The following is an 18,397-nucleotide window of genomic DNA, read 5'->3' as shown; positions in this document are numbered from 1 at the left end:
AAAAAGTCACCGGGTCTGAATCAAGAGAGAAATATGTACAGATGAAGCACTGTTCAACAGTTCAAAACAGTCTTAAACAAATATGTTTTTGATGTGAGAGACAACAGGGGATGAACTTTCTCAGTGTTATTATGAATTATGGACTCATATTTTGGCCAGAATCTATGGTTTAAAGTTAAAATGTCTCAAATTATGGCTTTGTCTTTTACAAGCATGCAGCTTTTCGATTTACAACGCATTAACTGATGGAAAGGAGTGGTGTGGATTACTTGTGGATTATTGTGATGTTTTTATCAGCTGTTTGGACTCTCTTTCTGACGGCACCCATTCACTGCAGAGGATCCATTGGTGAGCAAGTGACGTAATGCTATACATTTCTTCAAATCTGATGAATTTGTCCACATTAACTGATGGACAAGAGTGGTGTGGATTACTTGTGTATTATTGAGATGTTTTTATCAGCTGTTTGGACTCTCATTCTGACGGCACCCATTCACTGCAGAGGATCCATTGGTGAGCAAGTGATGTAATGCTATACATTTCTTCAAATCTGATGAAGAAACAAAATGTTCAACAAAATGTTCAAAATGTTTCAGCAAATGTTCATTGTTGGATAAAATATTCCTTTAATGTTACAGTAGCAAAAAAATATTTCTAGTGGAAAATAGTCATGAAATACTCAATTATGATGTTTTTGGTGCTGGCTTTATTAAACGAAACCAGATTAGAAAATGAGATGGTAAAATTGTCGGATGTGGCCTCTTTAACCTTGCTTCAGGCTATTTAAACCAGGACATGAAGATTTGATGCGCATCAGGAGCTGAAATGAAGCAGATCTCTCAGATTAAACATTAGCATGCATGTTCGCTGAGTTTGATTAGACAATGCAGTTCAACGAGGTCTTGTTTTAATAAAAGACGTTCATTAAATATTAACTTTCATCATGCGGCAATGTACCAAAATCACAATGATGGACAGATCAGCCACTGTGAGGAAAATATAAAGAGAGAGGCAGCGTAATGAAGATGGCAAATGGTCCCATCTGCTATTCTCATCACGGGTTTCTTAATGCAATCTGATCTCTGGGTTGACTGTTCCCGGGTCATCTCGACACCCGTATCTTTGATTTCATGTAGAAAGGGACACTTGGGAATTAATTGTCTACATTGACCTGGGATTCCTGATATCTGATTGAAATATCTAAGATGTTGAACCAGGTCGAAATCTGAGAACTGTCAATGTATCTGTATCCAGTTTTTTAGTTCTGCTAGAGATAAAGTGATGGATATTTTGACAGCACTGAAACAAAGCTGCTGATATTTCATGTTGCATATGGTGGCTACCATATATAAAAGCATGTTTTTGTATGCCAGAAATAACACAATATAAGAATATAGGGCTCAAAATGAGAGCCCGCCTGAAAATAGGGCATTTTTGACACCTCTTGAGACTGAATCTCTCTCTCTGTCTGTATATTTCTCTCTCTCGTTTGCTGTTAGTATTGACCGTAATCTCTGTTCCACCTCAAAACTTCGCCAAGAAATATCTCAACACAATTACACAGCATGCAATTGATTTATGGAGCAATAACATGTCTCTTTGTGTGTGTGTCTCTTTAGGTTTTCCTTTGAATTGAGGAAAAAAAGCACTTTTCAGTTATGAAAAGCACTTTTCACTAGTTTTGATATCTAGTCAAGATCTAAAAAGTTATGATTTTATATCACTCAATTCTGACTTAATTTCTCAAAACTGCGAGTTTATGTCTAACAGTTCTGATTAATAAAGTCAGTAACTTGTATCATGCAATTTTGAGAAAATAGTCAGAATTGTGAGACAAAAAGTCGGCAGTGTGAGATAAAAGCTTCTAATGAAATTTAAGAATGCATTTCTCAAATGACAAATATAATTTTGATCAAAATATTAATTTTCATCAGTTTAACCATTATACTGCATGATGAAAATGTTTTTGTTGATTAACACTAGACTAAAATGCTCTTAACCAACTATAACATGACAAAACAGAACATCGTCAATTAAAATACACTATATTGCCAAAAGTATTGGGACACTCCCTTCTAATATTATTAATGTTTAAGCATATAATTATATTCTTAGGGAATTGTGTGCTTCTAATTTTATAGCAACAATTTTGACAGGATCCTTTTCTATTCTAACATGGCAATGCCTCTGTGTATAAGGCAAGGTTCAAATAGAAATGATTGATTCAGTCAGTGTGGAAGAACTTGACTGTTCTGCATAAAGCCAAGTCCTAATCTCAGTTGAACACCTCTGGAGTGACTTTAAATGCAGACCTTGAGCCAAAAACTCATCACCAAACACCAATGACTTGCACATGAGGGTACAGTAATTTTAGACACTTCCAAAACTGTTGCAACAGAGATGGAAATACATTTTTTGAATGCAATAATTATGCTACCATCTTTGTTGCCACAGTTTTGGAAGCACCTTTTTCTGTTCTAAAGAAGTGTCCCAATACTTCCATGTAGTGCATGTACAAGTCATTGATGTTTGGTGATGAGTTTTTAGCTCAAGGTCAATGCTTTAGCTCAATAACTGTATTGTCATGTTAGAATAGAAAAGGATCCAGTCCAAAATGTTGCTATAAAATTAGAAGCACACAATTGCCTAGAATATCATTATATGCTTAAACATAAAGATTTGTACTCATGAAAATGACTATGGTAGTGACACTTGTTCATTAGAAGGGGGCATCCCAATACTTTTGCCAATATAGTGTATGATAAAAACTAAAAAGTAAATTTGACACAGGACTAAAAATAGCTTACAAAATGAACACTATATGAGAGTGACACACATAAACCTCTCAAGCCTCCCGTCTCATGACCTCGAGGTCAGCAGCTCTGGTCAGGGACGCCATTACTGTCCAATTAGACAGCCAAAGATTCACCTGCCAGAGGAAGACGGTGAAGTTTCCCGGTGTCCTCTAACACTGCAGGGCTCGAATACGAGATGTGTGTGTGTTGTAGTGACCTCTAAAACCTCTCGAGTCCATGAGAAGAACCTCTGCCCCATTAATACTTAATGCAGCACCTTGTCTTGACCTCCGTCTCTGAGCGCCTTTTATCGCCCGCTGGCTGAGATGACTTTTCAATAACCACATGAAACCAAGGCCCTGATGTGATGGAGGTGGGGTATAAAGGGTAGTTAAGGCAAGACACTACAAGCAAAACCATTGCTTATTTGTGCACTGGTTATTTTTGTTTTTGCTTCTGTAACTTGTCTACCCCTACTTCCAGGAAGCATTGCGAAGGCAAACCCTTCCAAAGAAAGTTAATTTTTATGTCACTAACAAGTATTTTTTGTTGACATATATATATATATATATCTACATGATCCTGAAGGTCTCTAGAATCATCCAAACAAAACAAATCTTACAAGAGATTTATAGTTTTTTGCATACATAGTCAAAAGTCAAAGCGGCAACTATTGTTTTTCGGTTCTTCGACTTTTATACATGATAAATTTGTTTATGAATAAAGATAGGTCTTCCCTGCTAAAAAACAAAAAAAACAAACAAACAAACAAAAAGCAGCTATTTCCAGCTTAAACCAGCTAAGACCAGCCAACCACTTAGGCTGGTTTTAGCTGGTCATCCAGCCTGGTCTTAGCTGCTCAACCGGCTGGTTTTAGAGGGTTTTTGGCCACTTTCTTAGCTGTTCAGGCTAGTCTTAGCTGGTCAGGCTGGGAGACCAGCTGGAAAAACTAGCTAAAACCAACTTGACCAGCCTAGACAGGCTGGAAGACCAGCTAAAATCAACTACTTCTAGCTTAAACCAGCTAAGACCAGCCAACTATCTTAGGCTGGTTTTAGCTGGTCATCCAGCCTGGTCTTAGCTGGTCAGCAGGCTGGTTTTAGAGGGTTTTCGGCCACTTTCATAGCTGTCCAGGCTGGTCTTAGCTGGGAAACCTGCTGGAAAAATAGCTGAAACCAACCTGACCAGCTTAGACAGGCTGGGAGACCAGCTAAAATCAACTACTTCCATTTTAAATCAGCTAAGACCAGCCAGCTATCTTAGGCTGGTTTTAGCTGGTCATCCAGCCTGGTCTTAGCTGGTCAGCAGGCTGGTTTTAGAGGGTTTTGGCCACTTTCTTAGCTGTTCAGGCTGGGAGACCAGCTGGAAAAACTAGATAAAACCAGCCTGACCAGCTTAGACAGGCTGGGAGACCAGCTAAAATCAACTACTTCCATTTTAAACCAGCTAAGACCAGCCAGCTATCTTAGGCTGGTTTTAGCTGGTCATCCAGCCTGGTCTTAGCTGGTCAGCAGGCTGGTTTTAGAGAGTTTTTGGCCACTTTCTTAGCTGTTCAGGCTGGGAGACCAGCTGGAAAAACTAGCTAAAACCAACTTGACCAGCCTAGACAGGCTGGAAGACCAGCTAAAATCAACTACTTCTAGCTTAAACCAGCTAAGACCAGCCAACTATCTTAGGCTGGTTTTAGCTGGTCATCCAGCCTGGTCTTAGCTGGTCAGCAGGCTGGTTTTAGAGGGTTTTCGGCCACTTTCATAGCTGTCCAGGCTGGTCTTAGCTGGGAAACCTGCTGGAAAAATAGCTGAAACCAACCTGACCAGCTTAGACAGGCTGGGAGACCAGCTAAAATCAACTACTTCCATTTTAAATCAGCTAAGACCAGCCAGCTATCTTAGGCTGGTTTTAGCTGGTCATCCAGCCTGGTCTTAGCTGGTCAGCAGGCTGGTTTTAGAGGGTTTTGGCCACTTTCTTAGCTGTTCAGGCTGGGAGACCAGCTGGAAAAACTAGATAAAACCAGCCTGACCAGCTTAGACAGGCTGGGAGACCAGCTAAAATCAACTACTTCCATTTTAAACCAGCTAAGACCAGCCAGCTATCTTAGGCTGGTTTTAGCTGGTCATCCAGCCTGGTCTTAGCTGGTCAGCAGGCTGGTTTTAGAGGGTTTTTGGCCACTTTCTTAGCTGTTCAGGCTGGGAGACCAGCTGGAACAACCAGCTAAAACCAGCCTAACCAGCCTAGACAGGCTGGGAGGCCAGCTAAAAGCAGCTATTTCCAGCTTAAACCAGCTAAGACCAGCCAACCAGTTTAGGCTGGTTTTAGCTGGTCATCCAGCCTAGGGCTGGGCGATATGGAGCAAAAAATATATCTCGATATATTTTGCTATATCTCAATATACGATATATATCTCGATATTTTTACAGGATAAATAACCCCCCAAAAACTACTGCAAAAACAAATATGCCAAATCCCAGTCTTTTTTTTTATTGAAACTCAGAGGTAGGCAGTTTAGAACAAAGTGCTTCTGCAAATTTTCTTTTAAAAATCCCTGTATACATATTAGAGCTGCACGATTCTGAATAAAATGAGAATCACGATTTTGTTTGCTTAAAATAAAGATCACGATTCTGGAGAACTTTTTTATTTTAAAGATTTACCCCTGCACATTAGGTTATCAAACCGAAGTAAAATAACAGTAAAATAAGACATAATAAACTTTGCTTTAAATTTAAAGAAATTTAATGAAAAATAATGTAATAATGTAAAGAAAAAAAATCACCATTAAACATTAAAAAATAAACATACAAAGGTATTATGTCAGAGTAAAGCGATTTAAAGATTCTTAGCTAGAAACACTTGCCTATCAACATTTTATGGCTGTCACCATCCACTCTGTGGGATGCCCAAGTTTACTTCACCATTTTACAGATAAATCCTAATCTAATCATGACAAATTAATATATCGTTGGAAAGGTCTAAGGCTCCTAAATAGATATTTGACATTTTGTTGTGTTACAAATTATGTAGAGTGCACCTTAAAAATCTACTTCATAACAGGAGTTGTGACCATTTTCACAGACATCCTTGTTGTCTTTTTCCCTATTACACTTTAGAAATAATAAGAAATGATATATCAGATGAAAACTAACAATTTCAAAATTCATCCTTTGAAAGCCATTTTAAAATCAGACATTGCATTAAAGGGATGGTTCGGAGTAGAATTGACTTCATTGCTATGCACTCCGAAGCCCATCTAAATACCCCATCCGAAGTTTTTTTTTACCTTAGTCGAACATTTATGGAGATATTAGAGTTTTTCGAATTGCTTGTTACAGGAGTGAATGGTACATGTAATGTATCCCGTAAATTGCACCACTAAACGTGCAAGTAATCTTACCAAACTTGTACAGTAGTGTAAATAGGTTATGTACTCACAAAACGCTGCATCAGAACATTTGTAAGTCCACCATGAGTGTTTTAAAAACACGTTTTACCCAAGAACTACTACTAGTCTACTACTCTTTCAGCATTCAAAGTGCAAATAGAGACCGAATTTTTCAAGCATGATACAGAGCTATCTACCCAAGTTATTATACACTAGATATTTTATGTAGCCTAATTTGCGCGCATTGGGGAGTTCGCTCTCTAAACGCAGGGTATTACAATTGCTTTTGAATGCGCGTCCGTGTTTTACTTTTGCTTTCGTATTAATGATCGCGCTAAAATCTCAGTTCGTGGTGCTAGAAGCTTTGGTTGGCACCAACTCTCGGCATTCATGGCAGTAGACGTCCGACGCCTTAAAACCAAAGTATCTCCATATAATGGAGCCAGTTGTCCTTTTTTTTGCGACAAGTTCTGTAGCCTCCGGGCTGGTTGTGGGCGCCGCCATGTTGAATGAGACGACAGGTGAGGGGAGGGGGAACAAAAGTAATGAGGCGGGGGCGAGCACAGCACAGGGAAGGCAAACAAGCAAAGTGGCGGAAATTTAATACAAACATTATATCGATATACACGATATGTCAAAATTCATATCGAGTTTAAAAAATATCTCGATATATTTTAAATATCGAGATATCGCCCACCCCTATTCCAGCCTGGTCTTAGCTGGTCATAGTTGGTCAGCAGGCTGGTTTTAGAGGGGTTTTGGCCACTTTCTTAGCTGTTCAGGCTGGTCTTAGCTGGTAAGGCTGGGAGACAGGGTGTTGAAAGCGGTTATTTCGAGTTTGATGCCAAATGTTTTCAAATTTAGCAAATTTGACATTGAAGGGGTGAATACAACATATTTGCCCACCGGCAATGCATGAAACCAATAAAAAAAATAAGCACAAATGGGTTAAGTGTACTGCATATGTGTACTTCAATTCAAACAGCTATTAAAATAGAAAACAGTTATTTTAAGTAGTAATAATATTTCATAATTGTACAGTTTTTACTGTATTTTTGATCAGAAATATGCAGCCTTGATGATTACACTTATTTTTTATTACACTTGATCTATTTCAGAATATAGGTTGATTTCTTCAAATTAGTCAGAAATCTCCATTTTAGCAGCACTTACATACTCTAAGCTTTACAGTTGTATTCCTATCTATATTCTGAGGGTTTTTACAGAGGTGTTTGTTCATATATCACTTGTAAAATATACCACAACTGTTATACAATGAAACAGGGCGTCTGACAGGAAATGAAATGAAAAAGTCATACACAAAACCCCAAGACCAAAACATTCAAACCTTTTTCCCATCTGTTTGATTTATATCATATTTTATTTCCAAAAACAGTGGTAAAAATTGATTTTTGGTTCTGATTGATTGATAAAAAGTTGATGTTTTCTGATTTCTGCACTGATAAAAAGAGATCCAAAATCACTTCTGTAAAAACATCAACTGTAATATGTCAGCAAAATGATGAAAGTATGTTTTTATTAATAACACTTGTGTGTGTGTCTGTCTTCGCAGGGCATTATGGGAAAGAAAACTTCCGCAGTGGTCAAGACATGCACAACTTCATCTCCTCCGGCTTTGTGACGCTCGGCAGAGGCCATCTGAAAGGTAAACACACAACAGCACAACTGTTTTCTACAATATTACTGTTTTTTATTGTATTTTTTTATCAAATAAATGTGGCTTTGATGAGCAGAAGAGACTAAAAAACATTAAAACATCTTAATTGTTGTAAACTTTGGTTTGCATTTTGTTTAATGTAGTGAAATTCTGAAATCAGATTTATTTAAATGCCAAATATTTTCTGCATCCTGTTAATGACAGTGATTTATATACTGTTATTTTGAATTGCCTTTTATTTTTATAATTTGTATATTCAGATTCTTTTTCATTTTCTTTAAAAGGTTTAAAAATACATTTTATTCGTTTTTTATATTTCTATTACCCTTTTTTAACATTTCTATATAGGTCTAAAAAATTCTAAATTGAAGTTGTAGGTTTAGTAGTTGTAATATTTTATTGAATTATCTTTTATTTTTGTATTTTTATTTTTATTTTTATTTTTATTTTTGTTTTAGGTTTAAAATATTATTTTTTATTACTTTTTTTTTTTTTTTTAGTTTTAGTCATTTTAATCCTTTATCTTAAAATAATTTCAGTTAGTTGCCAAATAACATTTCTAATTTGTTTGTCTAGTTTGTCTAATTTAAGATTTTAGATCTAAATCTAAAAATTATAAATTGAAGTTGTAGTTTTAGTAGTTTTACTATTTTATTGAATTGTCTTTTATTTTTTTATTTTTATTTTTTTATTATTATTTAAATTTCATTTTAGGTTTAAAATATTATTTTTTAGTTTGAATAATTTTAATACTTTATCTTAAAATAATTTCATAGTTTGTCTAATTTGTCTAATTTAAGGTTTTAAAATGAGTTTTTTAATATTATTTAGAATTATATTTTATTTTTACATTTTAGGTTTGTTTTATTATTATTATTATTTATATTTAATGTTATATTTTTGTCTATTTCTGTTTAGCTTTAATTAATGATTATTTCATAAGTTCATGTTTTTAGGATTTTTATTTTATATTTTTTTAAAACTAAAGTTTATGAAAAGTTACTTAAAATAAATGTAAATATTTTACAAATTGTAGTTGTAGTTTTAGTAAAATAATATTTTATTTTTTTATTTATAAAAATATGTATTTATTTATGTATTTATTTAGGTATTTATTATTTGTATTGCTATATCTATATAGCTTTAATTAAAGTTTATTTGTTGTCATTTTAGTACTTTAGCTTAAAATAATTTTATTTATTTCCCAAAGAACCCTTTTCAAGTTTAAAAGCAAAAAAACAAAAAAAAAAGATATGCATTATTTATTATTTATTTATGTATTCATTTTTTTTTTTTTTTTGCTATGTCTATTCAGCTTTAATTTATGTTCAAGTTTTAGTTTTAGTCATTTTAGTACTTTAGCTTAAAATAATTTCACTTAGTTACCACAGAACATTTCTAAGTTTATTAAAAGTTACTTGAAATAAGTGTGTTATTTTTACTTTTTTTAATTATTATTTCATTTTAGGTTTAAAACAATTGTTTACACGTAATATATAGTATCATTTTTTTCTATTTAGCTTTGTTTATTTCAGTTTTAGTACTTTATTCATTTTAGTACTTTAAAATGATTTTAGTTAGCTGCCTTTTAGCTGAAATGATAATTTCAGGTTTTTAGGGTTAGTTAGGTGTTTTTTCTTCTAAAGTTACATGAAATAAAGCTGAAATAAAATATATTTCAAAAGTTGTATTTGTAGTATTAGTATTTTTAATTAACAAAAACTGTTTGAAATCATTTAAGCACAATCTTTGACGTCAAACACGTTGAAACTGTTTCAATCACTCACCTCTAAAAAAAAATAGTAGATAGATTAAAAGCCCTCGAATGTCTTTTAGCCGTGTTTGATTTGCCGATCGCGTGTCCTAGAGGGAGATTGAGCTGTTGACAGCGCAATAACGACGTTTCCTAAAGTTAATTAACAGACTGAGGAAGCCTGTCGGAAAGAAAGCAGCTGCCAAGCGTCTGCGGCCTCGTCTCCGCTGCTCATTGTCTCTCCAGAGTGAATCAGCGTGGCCCACATAATGCGGCGTAATCAGCGCGCCACGGGCCGATTGTTAACACTACAACAGCATAATCCACCGGCTTGAACACTCATAAGCAATAACATTTAGATTAATGACCGTCGGAGGGATATCGGTGACATCAGTGCGCGCCGATGACATCACGCCTCATTATTTTGACGCAAAATAACCGCTTTGGTTTCCTTTAGCTAATAAAGGATGTCAGTTTGTTGAATCATCTATAAATTGAGCTAATTGCACGCCGCTGCTGGCAGATTTGCGGCTCGTGATTGGGATGCGACTGTAAAAGAGGATAAAGTTAATACCCCCACGCGCCGCGCTTCCTCAAGGTGAAAGAGTTTAATAAGTTGCTTAAGTATTTTTTGCTTATTCAACTGGGCTCTGAAGCCCTGTGGTTCATGCAAATTGGCCTTAATCTTCACCCTGTTTAATTCCACCTGATTGAATTTCTTTACAGATTCTCTCCAGAGGCGCAGAGCTGCCTGCTCGATCTGCTCCTCAAACTCTCTGCTGATTTAGATTGAGAGTCTGTTCAAGTCGACGTCAAATCAAAAAACCGAGCCGCTTTACTTTCTTAATGCATCGTTCGGGTCTCGTTGGGAATGTTTTTAAAAGTTCGGCTTTGAAAGCAGTCATTCAAATGTTAATAATGTGCTCTGATTCTGAAGCAACTTTACCTTTGAGCTGGTGATTGTTTAGTTAATGCTAACCAGTCGCCAAATATGTGACCCTGGACCACAAAACCAGTCATAAGGTTAAATTTGACAAAACTGAGATTTATACGAAATCAATAAATAAGCTTTCTATTGATGTATGGTTTGTTAGGATAGGACAATATTTGACTGAGATACATCTATTTGAAATCAAAAATCTGAGGATGCAAAAAAATCAAAAAGACTGAGAAAATCACCTTTAAAGTTGTCCAAATTAGGTTCTTAACAATGCATATTACTAATCAAAAATTACATTTTGATATGTTTACAGTAGGAATTTTACAAAAAATCTTCATGGAACATGAACTTAATTTCTTAATGATTCTTGGCATAAAAGAAAAATCTAAAATTTTGACCCATACAATGTATTTTTGGCTATTGCTACAAATATACCCCAGCGACTTAAGACTGGTTTTGTGGTCCAGGGTCACATATCTATGTAGACATTGTTTATTTTGCATATATATTAGGCATAAATCTTTTTTTTTTTTTTGTATCATTGAGATGCGATTATTATTATTACTATGATTATTATTATTATATATTTTTTTCATTTTGATTAGTTTAAGTTTTTTTTAGTACATCAAATGAAACTAAATTAAATGATCAGTTAACATTGAATTTATTTCAAGTAATGAAATGTTATATTATATATTAACACACAAAAAAGCTAAAACCTAATTAAAATAAATATAGAAAATATAAAATAAAAATGTTACTCTTAAAATCAAACAAAAATGTTCTAAAATTAAGCAAGAAAAAATACAAATAATACAAATAAATTAAAAATAATTTTAATAAATATATAAATACTTATATATATATATATATATATATAAAACTGTAGATTCACACTGAAGGCATCAAAACTATGAATTAACACATGTGGAATTATATACATAACAAAAAAGTGTGAAACAACTGAAAATATGTCATATTCTAGGTTCTTCAAAGTAGCCACCTTTTGCTTTGATTACTGCTTTGCACACTTTTGGCATTCTCTTGATGAGCTTCAAGAGGTAGTCACCTGAAATGGTTATATAGTATATATAGTATATATGTATAATTAAATATTTTATAGAATTAAATATAATTCCACATGTGTTAATTCATAGTTTTGATGCCTTCAGTGTGAATCTACAATTTTCATAGTCATGAAAATAAAGAAAACTCTTTGAATGAGAAGGTGTGTCCAAACGTTTGGTCTGTACTATATATATATATATATATATATATATATATATATATATATATATATATATATATATATACACACACACACCGCTATCCAAAATGTTGCAGTCCTTAAAAATGTACTTTTTTTCTAAAGGAGTTCTGCTCATTAATACTGCATTAATCTGATCAAAAATACAGTAAAAACTGCAATGAAAATGTTATTTTATTGTATTATATTTTTATATTTTCAGTTTTTTTTTGTGTGTGTGTATATATATATATATATATATATATATATATATATATATATATATATAAATAAATATTTTTAACTTATTTTTATATTTTCTGTACCATTTATGTATATATATATATATATATATATATCAGCTTTTTGAAGATTTTTATTTAATTTAGTTAATTTAGTTATAAATATATTATATTATATTATATTTTTATATTTTATGTTACTAAAATTATTAATATATAATTTCAGTTTTTTGTATGTATATATATATATATATATATATATATATATATTTTTTTTTTTTTTTTTTTTAACTTATTTTTATATTTTCTGTTTTCATTTATTTGTATATATTTTTTTTTCTTTTTTTTAGTTCAAGTTTTAGTAATTTTGTCTTGACATTTTTTTTAAATTAGTGTTTGAAATGTTTTATATTATATTATATTATATTATTATGTTATATTATAATATTATATTACATTATATTATATAATTATTTTATATTTTCTGTTTTCATTTAAATTTTAGTTCAAGTTTTAGTAATTTTGTTGTGTTTTTGAATTTTTTTTAAATTAGTTTTTAAAAATGTTTTATATTATATTATTTTAAATAATATTTTATTTGTATATTTTCTGTTATTTTAATTTTAATTTGTATATATATATATATATATATATATATATATATATATATATATATATATATATATATATATATATCACTATCCAAAATGTTGCGGTTGTTAATATTTTACTTTTTTTTTCTAAAGGAGTTCTGCTCATTAATACTGCATTAATTTGATCAAAAAATACAGTAAAAACTGTAATGAAAATGGTATTATATTATATTATATTATATTTTCTGTTTTCATTTCAATTTTAGTTCAAGTTTAAGTAATTTTGTTGTGTTTTTAGATTTTTTTTATTCGTTTTTGAAAATGTTATTATATTATATTTTAAATTATATATTTTTTATTATATATTTTATAATTATATATTTTAATTTTAAAGTTATAGTAATCTTGTTGAATGTTTTGACTTTAATTTTAATTAGGTTTCTTTTTTTATATCTACTGTATATGGGTTTTTATTAATATTTTGAATCAGATTTTATTATTATATTTTCTGTTTTATTTTTTGTCAGTAACATTGTGATTTTTAGAAGTTGTAGTGTTACAACAACTCTGGTCAATGACATTTAAGCATAACTTTTGACGCTTGATAAATGTTAAAATGGTTTATATTAATATTAAACTTCCAGACGGTGAAGTTCTCAGTGTTTGTCAGCTGTATGTGTGCATATGTTCGCATGAGGTGTGTTAATATTTATGTGTGTTTGTGTTCCTGCAGCGCAGCACTCTGTAGATGATCTGGGGCAGCTGTCATGGCAGGGCGACCTGGACGTTCCTCTGTCTTACAGTATGTACCGTGCTTCAGACATGATCCTAAAACACTCCTGCTCACAGGTGACCTTTGTGCTCTATAAAACTTTTGGATGTTCTTGAATCTGCTGGAAGTGATGCTTATGAAGCAACTATATGCTAATGTATCTCTTGAGGAGAGAAAAACTTGTCCTAAGAGCAAAAATGTCCTAAAATCAGACAACATACTTCATTTTAAAGAAGCCTTGGATATTAAGTAAATGTAGTGCATCTTTTGCTTATTCAAGTCTTAAGCCAAAATTTAATTGATCATGTTATTTCTGTTTTTATTATTATTATTATTATTAGAGAAACATTAATGACAATAAAATAATTTAATTTACTTATTTATTTATACATACAACCATTCAAATGTTTTTAGTTACCACATTGCATTTATTTTTAGTTTGCATATGTATGTATTGTATTACTATTGTTTTTTTTTTTGTTAGTTTTTTTTAGGAGTACATTTTTAATTATTTTATTTTTAGTTATAAAATTATATAGTTATAAAAAAAAAGTTTTAGTAATTTTGCTGTGATTGTTGTTTTCCAGTTTTTTTTATGTCTGAATCGTTTTTATTAATTATATATATTTTTAGTTGTTTATTTTAGTACATAAAATGCAACTAAATGAAAATAGATCTTTAACTAGCTGAAATAAAACATATTTTTCTATATTTAATTTTATTCCAGCTTATTTATTTATTAAGCTAAATTTTAGGAAATGTTTAACTTGATTTTAGGAGTACAATTTTTATTTTAGATTTTCTGTTTTTCATTTTAATTTCAGTTTATGTTTTAGTAATTGTGTTGTGTTTTTCTTTTCATCAGTTTTAATGTATGTATAGTTACTATTTTTATTTCTTTTCATTTTTTTTCTATATTTAATTTTATTCCAGGTTTATTTATTTATTTTATTTAAATTTTTAGCTAAATTTTAGGACATTTTTTGGTTGTTTATTTTTAGTTTAACATGTTTTTCTATGTTTAATTTATTTTAGGTAAGTTTGTTTGTTTGTGTATCTATATATTTATTACAATTTTTTTCTTTTTTAGCTTAATTTTAGTTTTTTTTACTTGATTTTAGGAGTAAAATTTTAATTTTAGATTTTCTGTTTTCATTTTAATTTCAGTTCATGTTTTAGTAATTGTGTTGTGTTATATATATACACTATTTTTTTAATTGTTTATTTTAGTACAAATGAAAATAAATCCTCAACTAGCTACTAACTATATTTCAGGTAACCTTTTTTAGTTAGTTTGTTTATGTGTTTATATATTTATTACTATAATTTCTTATTTATTTTAATTTTTAATTTATTATTATTATTTTATTATTATTATTTTTAGGAGTACATTTTAATTTTTCTGTTTTTATTTTAAATAGGTTTTAGTAATTGTTTGTTTTTTATTTATATTACATTTTCTGTTTTTATTTTACAGTTTTTGCCCGTTGCTTGAACACATTTTGCAAAACTTCGCTCATTGTGCCAAAACTCTAAACACAAGTAAACATGACACAACACTGGGAAATATACCATTCACATCTGTATCAAATTGTTAGAGAAAAAAACAGTTAGAGAAAAAAACACTATGCTGTAAACACAAAAAAATATCATGACAATTGTGCATACGTGGGCTCATGGATCCCGTCGTCTTGTTTTGCTCAGGTCGAATCCAGCTTCATCAATGAAAATGAATTCATGAGGCTGTGCAGCTCCATCCATGGCCTAGATTGTCTGTAAAAAAAGAGAACATATTACTGTACCACAGTGCTACACATACAGAACCCTCACCCCATCACACATGTACCTGTGTAGCTCTCAGAATCGATCCATGTGGTACTGATATGGTACATATTCAGCTGCTACTGGATTTCACCAATACTGTATTGTAAATATAAAGGACAGTTACACTTACCCGTACATATTCAGCTCGAAGTCCTTTGACCCTGTCACTGTTCCTCTCAAATGGGACTTTGTAGAGCTGCTTCATGGTGATGCTGTGTTTTCCCAAGATGCGTCTGATGGTGGTGATGCTCACATTTATGTTGTTGAACACTTGCCTGTCTGCAAGTATTTTCTGTCGTAGCTGGTGGAGACGGATGGCATTGTCTGCCCTCACTAGGTCCACAACGGCAAGTTCCTGTATACTACCAATACTACCATCTGAGTAGAGTAGAAGGTAGAGACGTGAAGACATACCTGTTTTCTAGTCGGAATGTTCTTATTACAGATGCCACTGTGAAGCGGCTTAGATGTGGGTGGACTCTCTGCCCAGCTTCCCTCATAGTCAGGCCATGGTTGATGACATGGTCCACCAACGTTGCTCTTATATCATCAGAAAATATGGGTCCGTACATGGCCTCCTCCTCCTCCTCCTCCTCCTCCTCCTCCTCCTCCTCCTCCTCCTCCTCTTCCTCCTCCTCCTCCTCCCCTTCCTCCTCCTCCTCCTCCTCCCCTTCCTCCTCCTCCTCCTCCCCTTCCTCCTCCTCCTCCTCCCCTTCCTCCTCCTCCTCCTCCCCTTCCTCCTCCTCCTCCTCCTCCTCCCCTTCCTCCTCCTCCTCCTCCTCCTCCTCCTCCCCTTCCTCCTCCTCCTCCTCCCCTTCCTCCTCCTCCTCCTCCTCCTCCTCCCCTTCCTCCTCCTCCTCCTCCTCCTCCCCTTCCTCCTCCTCCTCCTCCTCCTCCTCCTCCTCCTCCTCCTCCTCCTCCCCTTCCTCCTCCTCCTCCTCCTCCTCCCCTTCCTCCTCCTCCTCCTCCTCCTCCCCTTCCTCCTCCTCCTCCTCCCCTTCCTCCTCCTCCTCCTCCTCCTCTTCCTCCTCCTCCTCCTCCTCCTCTTCCTCCTCCTCCTCTTCCTCCTCCTCCTCCTCTTCCTCCTCCTCCTCCTCCTCCTCCTCCTCCTCCTCCTCCTCCTCCTCTTCCTCCTCCTCCTCCTCTTCCTCCTCCTCCTCTTCCTCTTCCTCCTCCTCCTCTTCCTCTTGCTCTCCCTCCATCCATGCTTGCAAAGTTCTTGAAATGGCTAAACTGAGGGCTTTTTGTAGTTGGCTAATTGGTGTTCAGTTTTGCAAGTAAGTGCCTTCAGGTGTGTATTTGAGTGGTTGCAATTACCCGATGTGTTTTGTATTTTGGATACATGTGTTTTCCAAATGGCACCCTGAGATTTAATTTTTTAACGAAGTGTCTTATGTATGAAATAGTGTGTAGTATGCAGGACCAAGTGTTTTGCATAAAGGAGTAAGTATGTTGCATAATTGCAACTAGAGTGCAAAGCAGCGCTTTTGTTTAAGGTATGGGTACATGTTTGAGGTATGCTAACAAAAGTTTCAAGTTGTGTTACTTTAGTTTAAGCATGGCTCTATAGTGTTCAAGCAACGGGCAAAAACTGTAATTAGGTTTTAGTGTTTTTTTATTAGTTTTTTTATCAGTCTGTATAGTTTTTTGTTTGTTTGTTTATTTTAGTACATCAAATGAAACTAAATGAAAATAAATCTGTAAAAAGCTGAAATAAAACATATTTTTCTATATTTAATTTATTTTGTTTTTTAGTTTTAGTTTTTTAGTGTGTTTATCTATATATTTGTTACTATTATTTTTATTTTTGCTTGATTTTAGGACATTAGGACATTGTTTTTTGCTTATTTTAAAGTGGTATTTTCATCTGCAAGATATGCTGCGATGTTTTATTGTTTATCTGTTGGAAGAAAGACTTGCACCTTGCTCGAATTGAATGTTGGGTTGTGTGTTTTTGAGATATACAGTATGTGACATATGTAATGTTTCACAGTTTGATTTTAATCTGAGCGCTTGCAGGGTAAATGGCGTTTGTGTGTTTGGAAAAGCAGCGGTTCTGCTTTAATGTGTTCCCTTGTGCTTCATATAAATTAACTTTGTGATTCATTTCACCTCCTGGCGCAGCAGAAACAAGTTTGCTGCTGGTTCATTTCTCTGCGTTTTTTCCCAGTACAGTATCTGTAGGTTATTAATGACTGTTGTTGCGGGTTTCTCCTCTCTGTTACCATGGTGATCCTTTTTAACCACTGTACCATATAATTCAACAACAGCGTTTGACTCTGAACCAGCAGAAATCCCTCTTTGTTCAAACCCTGGGATTATTGGTCTGACCTGCACTAATTAGAGCTGTAATTATACAGCAAACCTTTAACAAACATTATTAGTGCTGTTTGCAAAAGCTATCGCTCATACTTAGAGACTGTAACAAACCCCAAAGTATTTTGTGTTTGTGCTACAAACTGTTGTTGAGGAAAGTTGTGCTGCACTTTTCTAGGATGTTGATAAACATTAAACATAAGACTTTGCTCTGGCAAACACTATAGTTTAGAGTTTACAATGCTATCATTTATTTTATGCATGCAATGCATAGTATCATTGAGGTACTATTATAGTTTTTAGTAATAACGGAAGTACTTTTTATTTATATATTTTATATTTTCTGTTTTAGTCATTTTGTTGCCTATTTTCATCTTTATTTTTATAGTTTAATTTATTTTTTTAAATGTATAGTTTTTTAATGTTGATATTAATTCAATATTTATGATTAAATATATATTTTTTTGTTTTCGTTTTAATTATAGTTAGTTTTAGTAATGTTGTTTTTGTAATTTTATTAGTTTTTTTAATATGTCTATTATTTTTATTGATATTGAATATTAGCTTTTATTTTTCTATATTTTTTTTAGTTTTTTTTTTTTTTAAATTTGTGTTTTGACATTATTAGTTTTATATATTTTTTTTATTTGTCTGTACCGTTATTATTAATTATAAATATAAATGATAAATTAGTGTTTTAATTTTCTGTTTTAATTTTAATTTTACTTAGATTTAATAATTTTGTTGTGTATTTTCATCATTTTTATTAGTTTTATTTTTTATTTATTTTTTAAATATATAGAGAGAGTACTTTTTTTCATTATTATTTTTAGTAATATTGGTGTGTTTGTTTGTCCTT

At 32.6% G+C, this 18,397-nt stretch overlaps 1 protein-coding gene across 2 annotated transcripts in view; it reads left to right on the top strand.

The window, feature by feature from the left end:
• Positions 1 to 18,397, top strand: part of LOC141343664 (protein shisa-6-like) — a 161,921-nt gene that overhangs the window by 38,387 nt on the left and 105,137 nt on the right. Inside the window, exon 3 of one of the 2 annotated variants that reach the window (XM_073848258.1) lies at positions 7,748 to 7,840. The exons of the other annotated variant lie outside the window; for it this stretch is intronic. Within the exon in view, the coding sequence (XP_073704359.1) occupies positions 7,748 to 7,840 (93 nt within the window). The remainder of the gene's footprint in view (positions 1 to 7,747; positions 7,841 to 18,397) is intronic. 2 annotated transcript variants of the gene reach the window in all.

The sequence above is a fragment of the Garra rufa genome, chromosome 1 (genome assembly GCF_049309525.1).
Source record: "Garra rufa chromosome 1, GarRuf1.0, whole genome shotgun sequence".
NCBI lineage: Eukaryota > Metazoa > Chordata > Actinopteri > Cypriniformes > Cyprinidae > Garra > Garra rufa.
The sequence above is the reverse complement of the archived record's forward strand: the minus strand, read 5'-3'. Positions and strand labels throughout refer to the sequence as shown.